The 13,746-nt window shown below is 51.0% G+C and overlaps 1 protein-coding gene across 6 annotated transcripts in view; it reads right to left on the bottom strand.

Moving 5' to 3' along the window:
- Window positions 1-13,746, bottom strand: part of Mad1l1 (mitotic arrest deficient 1 like 1) — a 322,152-nt gene that overhangs the window by 135,805 nt on the left and 172,601 nt on the right. For all 6 annotated transcript variants that reach the window (XM_075974631.1, XM_075974638.1, XM_075974645.1 and 3 more), the window contains one exon: window positions 3,002-3,142. In XM_075974631.1, coding sequence (XP_075830746.1) covers window positions 3,002-3,142 — 141 coding nt within the window. The remainder of the gene's footprint in view (window positions 1-3,001; window positions 3,143-13,746) is intronic.

Here is a 13,746-nt window from a genome sequence, read left to right as displayed (position 1 = left end):
CCTGGTGGAAGCAGAAGGTGCACCGCTCCCCATTCAGACCTCCAGGCAGGCTTCCTTCTCTACTCTAAATCCAGATGCTACTCCACCCTCAAAGGGTTGGGGCGGCCACACCTTGTGCTCCTCCAGGGCACCACTGTATGAGAAGGAGGACTCTAGTGGAGACAGGGAGCCTATGACTAACTGGTACAACTGTCTCTTGGTGACTCTTGTGCAGGTGAGGCACATAGTCATGTGTCTGAACACATGGTGACACACTCACCAGTCCAAAGCACAGCTAGAGGAGCCACAGGGTAAACAGAAAAGCCGCCCAGGGCTCCATCTCATCACAGCCATGATACCAACACACCTAGGGCTGGAGGAGGAAGGTCACAAAGAGCGAGCCTGCTTCACGAGGCCAGAGTGCCCACACACAGGAGAGCGAGCTGTGAAGGGGATCCTGAGGGTGTTTGTGTCGGGGGAACTTCTCAGCCTCCTCCACCTGTACTAACCTCATCAACAGTCGCAGCGACAATGACTGAAAACAGTAAGAGCACCTTACTCAACACCAGCTGAGTCTCCAAGCTCTCTACCCACAGGCTCTGCCACAGCTCTGGGGGACCAAACAGGACAAAGAACTTCCCATCTTTACACACTTCAGGGAACGAAAGGGAGTGTCTGACACACACCTCATGAGTGACAGGGAGCACTCACCTGCTAGAGCTGAATTTCAGGACTCTGTTCACTTGACTGAGAACACACAACTCCGGTTGTGCCCAAACTATCATGCTCCTAACAGCCTATGTGGAATGCATGAGCAGCACAGACGGGACCTCTTAGCAAGAAAACACCAGGGGCACCACACGGTGTCAGAGAGCAGACCCGCAAATCTCTCCTCGTTAGCATTTCTCATGGAGCTAAATGTGCTGTAATAAAACGGCTATTAACACACTTACATTGATGATGGCACAGCTCGCTGGAGCCTGAATTAACCTTTCAAATGAGGGTGGAGGGCTGGGATGCAGCAGCTCACAGCAGACCCAGTGGGTCACACTCCTGGGGATGGGTGTGCAGCCGGGTGTTGGGGAGCACGGTGGGAATCAACACAGGACCCAAGTGGGTCTCCAACATTCATGGGTTTGGTCCATTCTGCCAAGAGAGTCAGTGAGGGCTACTCCAAGCAAGGACAGTGCAGGCCCAGTGCACCTGGTGAGAATCTCACAGGCAGGAAGAACAGGAGGGCGCCTGGAGCATGGCCTCCTCACCATGGCACAGCCTGTCACCAGCCATCCCCAGAGCTAGAGCTCAGCAGCTCCCACTCCTGTCACTCTCCAATCTTCCCGCTGAGAGCTTGTAGCCATCCTCACGGCTGTGGGATCAAAAGGGCATCCTTAGTGTCCCAGACGTGGTACAGTGATGTCAGGAGCTTCTGACTACTCTCTCACAAGAACCCACAACTCTCCACCTCACACCTAAAACACTATTTCATTCTGTGGTTATCATGGGTTTCATCTATATATTTGTTGGCTTGCTTCTGCAGTACTAAGGATTTAAGCAGGGACTCATGAAAGTTAACTGAGTCACACCTCAGCCCCTCACTGGGGGGTTCTAGGCAGGTGCTCTACCACTGAGCCACACCCCAGCCCCTAGCTAAGCTATATCCTCTACTTCCTTTTTACTTAGGGCAGACATTAAGCTGCCCAGGCTGGCCTTAAAGTCACTTTATAGCCTAGGCTGACATGGAACTTATTACCCTCCTGCCTCAGTTTCCCAAGCAGCTTAGATTGTAGGCCTGTGCCACCAGGCCAGCTCACAGTTGTCTATTAAACGCCCCTCTCACCAAAGGTTCTGCATCCCTAGGGAAAGGCTCTGCTCAGTGTGGACTCCAGTGCTCTCTGGGAAATGCATGTGGCCCCATTCCACCCTGGCTGTCGCTTTGGACACTTCTCCAGGTAGACAACCAGGAGCACTGGCTGGGCAAGAGCCAAGCTGCTTACACAGGATGGCTGGCCCAGCGGCACCTCTCTGAGTGTGTGTGCATCACACCAAGGTCAAGGATTAGCCCAACAGGTGTGAGCATGGACACCAAAAGAGCTGACGGGCCACAGCTTGTGTCGCAGGCCTTGGCCCAGGACGTCTGCAGGTGGGCAGTGCTTCAGGGCAGACCTAGCTTTGTTCACAGGCACCAGGCAGCTCGGGCTCAGTCTTGGGCTTCTGGGTATCAGCTCTCTTGTCATTACAATGTGGGCAATGACAGCCCCGCTTCTAGGGTCACAGCCAGGGCCAAGCACAGAGATACAGCTGAAAAGTGGGTGCAGAGCAGGCACAGGCAGCCTCTGGAGGCACAGCCGTGTGGATCTCCCGACAGGCAGTATCCACCTTGTCTTGGATGGTCATTTAGCTTCTCTTGAGAACTAAGCAACCTCCACCCCCCTATTGGAAGGTGAGCATGTGCTTCCCCCTGCATCTGGAGTGGTTTTCAGGGAAGCGCACCACAGGGAATACCAGCACTTAGCAGGTAGGAGTCCTGCATTGGCACAGAACAGTCAGGAGGAGAGGCCAGATGTGGTTTGCACTGGTTCCCAGTGCCTAGCAGCCTACAGGGGCCAAAGAGTTATCTCTTCTTCAAAAGGGGACATTGTCTCTGCCCTCACTAAAGCAAAATGAGACTTCAGAAGACTCACAATACTGTAGGAGGTGACTGGGAGAGACAAGAAGCCACAGACTGATTGGAAGACACCCCTAGACAGGAACACCACAGGAACATGCAGTGAGAGGAAGCAGGCTTCCACGGGGACCACATGGCTACATGGCATAGATCGTCCTCAAGGCACCTGGCAACAACTTGAGCTGGCAGAGGCCTTGCCTCACCCTGAATCCCCTTAACACCCACCTCTGCTGCCTAGGGTTGCCTGGAAACCTCTGACCTCCAAGTGCCACAGAAGTAGAGCAGGTATCAAAATAATCCCTATGGCTGCACCCCCCCCCCCGACATGGTCCCCTCTCATCCACGGCACCCACTTACCTCCATCTCCGAGCTGTGGGCATGCACCTTCTGAACCATGTCCTCGGCCTCCCACATGCGCTGTGTCAGCTGGGCTGAGTACTCGGCCTGGGTCAGCTCACTGTCATAGGATCCCAGGATGGCACGCATGCCGTCTCGCTCCTGAGGACACAGACAGACAGATCAGGTGGGGATGGTGTGTGAGGTAGCTTGGGGGGAATACAGAGATGGGAGCCTCAGAGATCCCTGCATGTGGAACTCAATAAGCTCAGGACTGCGCCCTGGTTCCGTATGCCAGTGGTGCACACCTCCAAAGAGCCCGAAACAGAGAGAGACCCAGGCATGCAGAGTTCCAGACTCAGTTTCAGTGGGTCAGCGAAGGCAGAAGTCAAGCCTGCCAGCACCACACTCCAACATTGCTGGGGAGGATACTGACTTGATGTGACTCCTGAGCAGTGACACGCAGAACAAGAACACAAGCCTGGTGAGCGAGCACTGCCCTATCTGAGCACTCAAAACCCATGGCTCTGTCCTAACTAATGCACTAAGTGCCCAGAGACACTATGGCTCCAGAAACAGCTGAGGTCTCTCAGCTAGAACCTCACCTCCACAGAGAACCCACAGACACATGAGGCCGCCGGCCTGTCCAGCCATGCCCAGCACTCAATGGAGTGGGAGTGGCAGCTGGAGTTCTGGCTAACCCTTGTTGGTCTGTGCACACTAGAGATCCTAAGCTTGACAGACTGAACCAGAAAGCTAGCAGTGGACAGATGCTGCCAAGACTAGGACCCGGGTTCCCTTGAATGCTAGAGAGACCTGTCACAGGGGCTGAATGGAAACACACTCCACCCTGCCAGGAGGAAGACCACAGACATGCAGCCTGCCCTGTGTGGGCAGTCGAGATGCTCTGGGGGCCACATATGGAGCACAGCACTGTTGGGGAGCCTGGCCTCCCCAGACAGCTTACTGCATTCTCTCTTTCTCCATGACTTGGGTTCTTAGGTATGGCCCCAAATCTGCAGTGCCACTGGGCTCCTCTGGACACAAATTTCACTCCTAGGAGGTCCAGCCCAAACTTCCAGGTCCAAGCTGGGGACTCCCCCTACCCTGATGTCACCTCCCAAGAGCTCAATGGAGTACACAAGTGGGGGTGAAAATTCCTTCCTCCAGAGGTACAGGTCTGCCAGGACCCAGTTTTACCAACCTCCTCTGAACGTCACCTTGGGGAATGTGATGACGCTCTGCATCCTGCAGGTCTAAGCAAGCCCAGCTCTGTGCTTCTAACCGGAACCTGAGGCATCCCTGCTGATACGCTTGGTACTTTCTGCTTGAGCTTTGTCCATTCATGCAGCCAGCAATGAGGATGCAGAGGACAGACAGCATAGCTCAGGAAGGAGGGGACAGCTCCTACTCTAAAAAGCAGCTTCAAACCCCAGCTCTGCTCTGTGGCCAGCTATCTAGTCACCCCAAGTTTCAAGTTCTCCCTCAGCAAGAAAGCGGTCACAAGGGTAGCTATGTGGATCAATACTGCTATGGACAAAGTGTCCAGTGAGTGAGCTGTCCTGCAGTCAACTGGTGCTCATGAAAACAATAGGATTTTATTACCATTGGCAAGTGCTGTCTCAGGATGATGGACAGGACATGGCTCTTATATACTCCCGCATACCCTCTTCCCAAACCACACACCTGGAAATGCTCAGAGTGGCCCCCACAACCTTGTACTATGTCCCTGGCCAGTGGTTTCTTCCCACGTGACCTGAAACATCTATCCATATCAGAAGAGGCTCAGGGGGGAATTATGACCTCCATGGACCAGCTCCCTCGGACCACATGGGCACCAGGAGCAGCACCAGCAGCCATCAAGGACTTTCCAATGTGGCTGAGGTCCTGACTGTATCATCCGGACTCAGTCACCCTCAGCACCAACATTGCCTATCTGTAAGCCCCTAATGTAAGCCCCTAATGAGCATTCTCCCCTTGGCCCATGGGCCTCCAAAGCCTCGTCTGGGCTCTCTTCTCTCCCAGGCAGAGGACCCAGTTATCACCTCGGCACAGAATTCATAATTAGTGAGTGCCAAAAAATTCAATAAGTGAGAAATTAAAGTTCCAAATCCAGCTGGAACTGGTCACAGGTCTGGGGGTGATCTATTTCCGTGGGAAGGTTTATGAAGTGCCATAACTTTATTGAAATCCTATATCTTCCCATTGACTTTTATCGTCTCGAGCTGGTTACCCAAGTTATCATTAGCAGAGTGTCAATGCCACGAGAGGCCGGGCGGGGGATTTCCTTTCATCAACAAACTGTAATTGTCTCTTTTATTGATCGGTAAATCTCCCCGCTGCCACCTTTCGCTGGGCTTCTCTCTTCCAGTGTTTCCAGGCTGGCGCAGAAGAAAAATAGAACCAGAGAAGTTTGTTGTTGTCTTTTCAAGGAATGGCCATCACAGTGAGGGTATTGTGTAGTGCAACTGAGTAACAGCTCTTTAGTGAGCGATGCCACTCGAGCGGGCACAGGTGATTCATCGCAGCACAAATCAGCGCCTGGGTGGTGCCCACAGAGCCTTAAAGACCTGCTCGCCAAGTACCAAACAAAATGGCATTTTCCACTGAGTGCTTCTCCTCGGGTACAGAACAATCCTGTTTGAAAGCAATCAAATTTGCTCACCGCATAATTAATGGCAAGGAGAGAGTACTAGCAGACAGTCTTCCTGAGGAAGTCATTAACTGAGGGTGGGGCCTCAAGACTACCTGAGACAATCAGAGGGGATGGGTGGCCTTCTGGGCAGTGCCTCTCTGGGTCAGGACAGGCCAGCGGCCATCCTAGCTGTCAGACAGCCAATGGTGATGATCTTGAGTAAAAACCTGGTGGTATCATACAGTGGTATAGAGAAGCCAGAAAGATGGCTCAATGGGTAAAGGGTTTGTTGTACAAACATAAGGACCTGAGTTTGGTTCTCAGAAGCCATGTAAAAAGCCAGGTGTGGTGAGACATGCTAGTTATATTAGCACTGGTAGGGTGGCTACAGGAAAACTTCCAGGGCTGGCTGATCAGCCAGACTAGGACTCTGTGAGAGACTGTGTCTTAAAGGGGTGGGGGCTGGCAAGATAGTTCAATGAGTAACTACCAACACTGAGGATCGGAATTTGATGCCTGGGACCCACATGGTGGAGGAGGGACCTGAGTCTTGCAAGTTGTGGTCTGACCTACAGGGCATGAACATATATACATACACACACGGGGGCGGGGGAATTATGCACACATGGGGATGGCTAACTAAAGCTATGTTACATGGCCACTTTCAATTCACTCCTAGCTAGAGAGAGTAATGACAGACCCAAAGAAAGGACTTCTTTCATGTCTAGATGATGAACCATAAGTTTACCGGGTGCATTTATAAAAGCATGGGTAACCGGCGCAGCTGCATCACCGAAAAGTTCACCCAAGCATGCTGATGACCCCACAAAGCTTTATCCTTAGAGCTCCCCACACAGCTTGCTGGCAGCTCCACCAAAGAGTCTCCTCTCCCCAGCAAATGCTTCCTGCTAATAAAACCCTGGGGGGGGGGGGGCGTTCTGACGCCATGTCTCTTGCTTATATAACCCTGGGGGGGGGACTCTGGAGCCATGTCTCCTGATTATATAACCCTGGGGGGGATGACTCTGGAGCCATGTCTCCTGTGGTTTCCTGAGTCATAACCCCAGACTCCACCCCACACCCTACCTGAGCCACCTCCCTCCCTCCACAGGTGAATGTTTCAATCTGGTAAGTGCTGCATACAAAACTAGTAAAGAACTCCAGGGCTTCACAGTGGTTTTCTAGAAGGGAAACTGAGGCATACACGTACAGTTACTTGTTTCAGGACCCAGGAACTCCAAATCACTGCCTTCTGGAACCTGAGCCTCTTGACAATGTCCTTTCCTCCATGGCAACATTTAGGAGGGGCTCAACCAGCCAGGCCAGAAGGGGCCACAGATGACCATCACAGGACAAGCAACAAACATGGGGTACAGGAATCAGTATCCCTGCTCCTGTATGACACTGGATGCCCCGCAAGAGCGCTGTGTGACTGTCACTTATCTTTCACCCACCAGTGAAAGTTCACTAACCTGGCTTTGGCATGGAGAAGGCCCATTTAAGCCCATGGAGGTCATAATAGCACAGCCCACTGGGCCTTGAGGCAGAGGATGCAAGAACAGGCCAGGGGCCAGAGTGCTAAAAAGACAGCAGGTGGTTACAGGTGACCATAACATGCAGGCTGCACCTGGTGCATGCAAAAAAGTACACCCCAGCCAGAGGGCAGTGTAGGTGGTTCCCACGGGGCCTGGCCAGAGAGCAAGACATGAAGACCACACAATAGTTTCTTTCTGTAGCTGTGATGGAACACCACAACCAAAAGCAACTATGGAAGAAATGATTTGTTCTGTCTTAAGGTTCCAGAGGAAAAGTCTATAATGGGATAGGGGTGAGGGGAACAGGGAATCACATCTTCAAGAGCAAACACCAAAAAGAACACAAACTAGAAGCGGGCAAATCTGTACACTCTCTAGGCCTGTACCCAGTGCTATGCTCCTCAGCAAGGCCCCGCCTCCTCAAGTTCCACAACCTCCCAAATCAATGCCACCAAGCAGAGACCAAATGTTCAGATATATGAGCTTACAGGGGACATTTCTCATTCAGACTACTACACAGCCCAACCCAGGGAATAGTTCTTCACCAGCCTCCAGTGCACCATGGGAAAGAGGGGACAACGTGGAGAAGAGGACCAGCCTGCAGTCTGATGCCCCTCCAGAGAACAAGCCAGAACTCATGCCAAAAACTTCAAGGACAATGCTGGCAGGACATCGCTTTGCTCTGTGCCCCGGAGAATAAAATCAGTCTCCCTGAGCCTTGAGATACTGGACTATCAGGTAAGAGGCAAGGAGCCCACCCCCTCCAGATGACACAGCAGTCTGGCGTGTGGGTGTATGCGTCACTGCCATCCTCTACTTTCTCTTATCACGGCTGCTTCTCCGTGTCAAACACCCCTGCTTGAAGTGAACATGAGTGACCCTCAAGGCCAGTGCACATGCTGCTCTGAAGCCCAGCTCAGGCTGCAGGGGAGCCTGGTGCTGGACGGATAATAAAAGGCTCAAGGCAACCCTCATCACTTCCCACCCTCACCAAAAGGGTTGGAGGTACCCGTGTGTCAGCCTAGGAGTCTCTCCCCATTCCCAGAGGCCCCTCCACCCTGCAGAGCAGCTGGGAGCAGAACCTACACTCAGTGCAGGCAATGCCCCTTTCCCTCACTCCTTTCTTCTCTTCTCTCCCCTCCTCTCAGCTGCCCCTCCCATCCTCCCCTGCCAGTGCTGACTCACTGGGCCGCCCACTCATTGCAGTTCTGACTGAAAAGCCTCTGAGGGCCTCTATGCAGGGACGTTCTCCGCGGGCATCTCCTGCGGTCCTTCCGCTGCCCCCATGGCCTCGCTCCTTGTCTGGGCTCCTCCACTCAACTCTTAGTCACCTCACAAGGCTTTCTTATGAACAAATAAATCATGCCTGCAAAGAGCTTTCCCAATTAGCTCCCAGCACCAGCAGCTGCGGAAGTCCACCCAACTCTGGGAATCCCGGCCCTGCTCACTTCTTTCAGGGCCACTCACGGGGCACTCCAAGAGAAGTGCGCTAGAGGCATGGAGGCCTCCACAGTGCAACCAGTACCTGGTAGGCAACAGAAGCCCTTCTTTTAACAAGTTTATCTCCATCAGAAGAACGTGGCTGTACCCCATCCTAAAAGAGATGAACAGATGGGGGTGCCCATGGCTCCCTACCAAGCGTCCTGGCTCCATTACCTCTAGCTCTAGCTATGCCCCCAGCCCTGTGCTCTTCCACTTGCCTCACCATAAGGGAGTCTTCAAGGTCTTTAGAGCTTTAAGTCCTCTCTAGAGGACCCAGGCCCTCTCTGTATACATTCCAAGGGAATCCCAACACACCAGGCACACAGGCGACTTGGACAGAAGTTCTGTCTCTAGAGTCAATCCTGGCATACACCCTGAACATTCACACTAGTGGAAAGAGGTTCCAGAAAGTAAGAAGGCCACAGGATACCATGTCACACTGGAGGTTGCATGTCTGTAGGAAGGTGCAGGTGCTTGAACAGCTGCAGTGGCCTTGTGAACCACAGGAGCTTCCATTCTGATCAGCCAGAGCTGCTCCTTGGTGCTCACGACAGCAGAGGCATGACTGACCAGAGCCCAAGCCCCAGTTCACAGGGAACAGGGATGTCTAGACTAAGTATAGTCCCATCAGGGTTTTCTGGCTGTTTCCTTTTGGAACATTCTAGAACCGTAAGCATGAGAAAAGCCTGCTTTCAGGGTCAAAAGAGAAGAAAAGGCCCTACATGGTACATCCAGCCTGACAGAGGACATCAGACAACAAGCCGGGCCTGGTGACACCAACCAACACAGTACCACCTCCACCTACCTCTGTGAGGGGTGGCTGCTCACTCCCAACCACGGAACTGTCCTCTCGAATTCCCAGGGCTTCACTGACCAATCATGACCCAAGTGAGCAGTGAGTAACCACGTGAAGTAATCGACCAATTACAACCATGAGTGATGAGGCTATACAGAGTGAACATGGGTCCCAAGAGAAACCTCCCTGCAAAGCCACAGGCCACCAAGGTCTGGGATATAACAGGCCTCAAGCAGGAGAGGAGCAGGGTTTGCAGTGCCAGATCAGCTGGGCAGCCAGGTGAGGGCCCCGGAGAGAACAGCCCCTGGCCACAGTGACAAACTTCTAGTAAGACCCATCACCACACTGAGGATGGCTGCCATATGCATGCCACCTTGATGCTGGGTAGATGGGAAGACCCAGGAAAGTCTATTGCTGAGAGTCTGCAGTCACAAACCTACATGCAAAACCTGTGAGCTAGAGATAAATAACTATCAAATCACACACCATGTCAAGCCCAGATGGACACACCGGCAGCAGGCACAGAGAAGACAGAATCAATCCACTCATCAAAAACCTTCTCGAGGTGAATCAAAGGCTGGCAAGGAGGAAGTGGAAAGAGCCATCCTTCCACACTCGTTTCATCGCTGTGAGATCTAGTGAGTTACACTGTGGCTCCTCTGAGAGTCTTAAATCAGAGTTCAGGGGAGAAGTGGCACTGAGAGAGAAAGGTTACCTTCGGGCTGCGGGATGGTTAATCTTGGCTGGCAACATGATCTGGGATGAACTGAAGGACAAACTGCTGATAGACCTGTGGGGACTTGCTTGAGGTGATTTTCAGTGGAAAAGCCTGCCCTTCCAGCAGCGGCCCAGATTAAAGGAGGTCCCAAAAGAAAGCTCAGCTCTCTGCCAGCTTGCTTTTGTGCCTTGCTGGCAAGTTCATCTGCCCTGTGGTTGCTGCACTTCTTCACTGAGATCAGAACTGCAGCTTCCTCAGGCTTCCCACATGGACTAAAGAGCAATGACTCTCCAGGAATCTGGGCCTCTAGGGCCAGGCGGAGACTGCTGAGACCACCCAGCTCTGTGGGCTCTTGAACAGCTGCTGGCCCTCATTTCTGCAATTAAGGCAAATACTACACTGCCCAGACCACCTTGTACAAGTCATCCCTAGACAGCAGGAGTGGGGCCAGGATACAGTAACTGCAATACAGAAACCATGCAGGGAGAACAGGGAGGGCCTGAGGGAAAGCTCCAGTAAATTCAAAGCAATGAAAAAAAACCCGTAACTATGATATTTTTAAATGGTACAGATAAAGGACTAAATAGGAATATAGAAATTCAAATGGGAAGAATAAATGCTGAAGACAAACTAAATATGCTGATTAAAAGGCAAAGCTCATAGTGTGTAGAAAACAAGAGTCCACTACACAGTATTTCCAGAAAATAAATAGTGCGAAGAAGGCAGCCAAGGAGAGTGGAAGCCCCGCCTACACTCAACAAGATCCAACTGAAGGCCGAGAACTCAGAGTTGGGTGTCTCTCTAAGGCTCAAATCACCAGAACAATATGAGCTGCTAATGAGAGAGGGGGCAGTGCCAGCCATCACTGATACAAAATGGCAGGTGTCAATGCCCATCAATGACAAATCAAGCTGACAGCCAGGGGTTAGAAAACCGAACACCAATGTGAAAAACTCCAACCCAAGACACAGTTGCTATGCTACACACACACATTCAATCTGGGGCTAGCCCTAGCCTGCGTGAATACTCCAAGCCAGGAAGAAACCCTTGTGCCAAAACAATGTAAGGTGTTAGCCACTCTCAAACCTCAAGGGACAGCTAAAAACATTAATAAGTGCTACAACACAGAACACAAATTCCATATGAAGAATCATTGAGAGCTACTTCAGAAAAGGGAAAATGGTTATCCTGAGAACCAGTCCTGGAAAGACTGTGAACAACGTCTAATACGTTTGTGAAGTTAAAAAAAAAAAATTCCAGCAAGCAGAGGTTAGATAAGACTTCCTAAAGGAAGCATGATGTCACAAGGACAGGGCCAGCATGGTGCCTCTATGGGCTGCTGGGCAGGCCCAACAGCTGGAATATGATTCCCTAGAACCTAGACAGGCACCGGAGGTGGTGATGCATGTTTGTAATCACAGCACTCTCAGTGCTAGGAAATGGGAGGCAGAAATGGGGGAATCACCAGGAGCCATGGACCAGGCTGCCTGAAGCACAAAGCAGTGTAGAGACCACACCAGAGATCCCACATCACCAAGGATCAAGGGGAGAACTGACTCCTGAAACAAGTTCTCTAGCCATCATGTGTCCACGAGCGCACACATGAACACACGATAAACAGGAAGGTACAAGAACAACAGCATCTTGTCAGGAAGCACACAAGTGTGACGGAGACTGGAGCACTAGACTTTGAAAAGCCCCAACTACTAGGTGCCTGGCAAAACTACCTGTCAAATGGAAAGCAGAGAATGACTTGGGGCTTTGTACCAGCATCAGGCCTTACCAACAGGAGTCCCCAGAGCCTGAGCACCAGAAAGGAAGGTCGGTCCTTCATGGAACAAGGATGAGAAGGAAAAGTGAGGACAGGACAGAGTTAATGACTTCTCCTTGGCCTTCATTTGTCTTCCAGAAGCTGCAGAGATGGCTCAAAAGTCAAGAGCACAGACTGCTTGCTCCTCCATAGGAGCAGAATTCAACTCCCAGAACCTAGGTTGGGCAGCTCACAAGCATCTATAACTCCAGAGCCAGGGAATCTGATAACCCTTTCTGGCTTCCACCAGCACCCAGAGCATGCGCGCGCGCGCGCACACACACGTACACACACACACACACACACACACGTACACCTAAATATAATAAAAGTAAACATTTAAAGTCAGCACATTAAGTGACTATGGTGCCCCTGGGTGAGGGTTAAGGATGGTTCAGAGAGTTTGAGATCATCCCTTAACCTGTAAAGTGATTCAGTGCTGTCAACCTTAGACTAGATTATTCCTAAATGCCAATGACCAACATTTGGACATTCACTAAAACAAAACTAGTCACACCTACTGCTGTAGGCCTGTCATTCCCATTACTCTGGAGACTAAAGCAGAAAGACATCAAGTTCAAAACCAGCCTGATCTACAGAGTAAGGTCATGACCAGCCTAGAAAACTTAGTAAGATTGGGCTCAAATAAAATGTTAAGACGTGGACTGCACAGCAGGGTGTGACTCCAAAGTATAATGCTCACCTAGAATCCTACCCTCAGTGAAGGGCTGGAACATCTACCTAGAATCTCCCAGTGAGGGGCTGGGGTGCGTGGACTGCACAGCAGGGTGTGACTCCAAAGTATAATGCTCACCTAGAATCCTACCCTCAGTGAAGGGCTGGAACATCTACCTAGAATCTCCCAGTGAGGGGCTGGGGTGTGGCTCAGTGGTAGAGCACCTGCCTAGAATCCCCCAGTGAGGGGCTGGGGTGTGGCTCAGTGGTGGAGCATTTGTCTAGCATATACAAGGTCCTAGGTCCAAGCTAATACAGGAGAAGAAAAAAGCTGCCTAATTCATATGCTGCCAAACAGAGGCGGACCTGAATGATAAGAAATGTGCAATTAAAAGCAAACAAGGCAGATGAACTGGAGAAGATAAAGAAAAGGAAACAAAGAGCAGTGACCAAGCACAAAACGGGAACAAACATAGGGTATAAAGCAAACCATGTCAACAATCATTTTAAATGTGGATGATCTAAGCACACCAATTAATCTAAGCAGACCACTTTGGAAGACACTGTCAGAGTACATTAAAAAAACAAGACCTAATTATATGCTGTTTACAAGAAGTGGTCTTTGAACAAAAAGACACATCTATTAAAGGTAAATGGAGAACGATATACCATGCTAACTCCAATCAAAAGAGAGCAGGAAAGGCTAGAGCAGCAGTTCTCAACCCATGGGTCACGACCCCTGGGGGGGTAGCCCTTTCACAAGGGTCACCTAAGACCATTGGAAAACACAGATATTTATATTATGATTCATAATAGGGGTGAAAATCACAGTTATGAGGAAGCAATGAAAATAACTTTATGGTTGGGGGTCACCACAACATGAGGAACTATATTAAAGGGTGGCAGTGTTGGGAAAGTTGAGAACCACTGGGCTAGAGAGAGAGCTCAGTGGTTAAAAGCACATCCTGTTCTAAGAGAGGTCCCGAGTTTGGTTCCTAGCAATCACAACAGGCACCTCACAACCCTTGATAATTCCAGTCTTAGGGGAATCAACGCCTTCTTCTGGCCTCCAAGGTACCTACAACTCACATGAACATACAAAGATACACACTACA

This window comes from Microtus pennsylvanicus, chromosome 1 (genome assembly GCF_037038515.1).
Source record: "Microtus pennsylvanicus isolate mMicPen1 chromosome 1, mMicPen1.hap1, whole genome shotgun sequence".
In the NCBI taxonomy this organism is placed as follows: domain Eukaryota; kingdom Metazoa; phylum Chordata; class Mammalia; order Rodentia; family Cricetidae; genus Microtus; species Microtus pennsylvanicus.
This window is presented reverse-complemented; position numbering and strand designations above follow the sequence as displayed.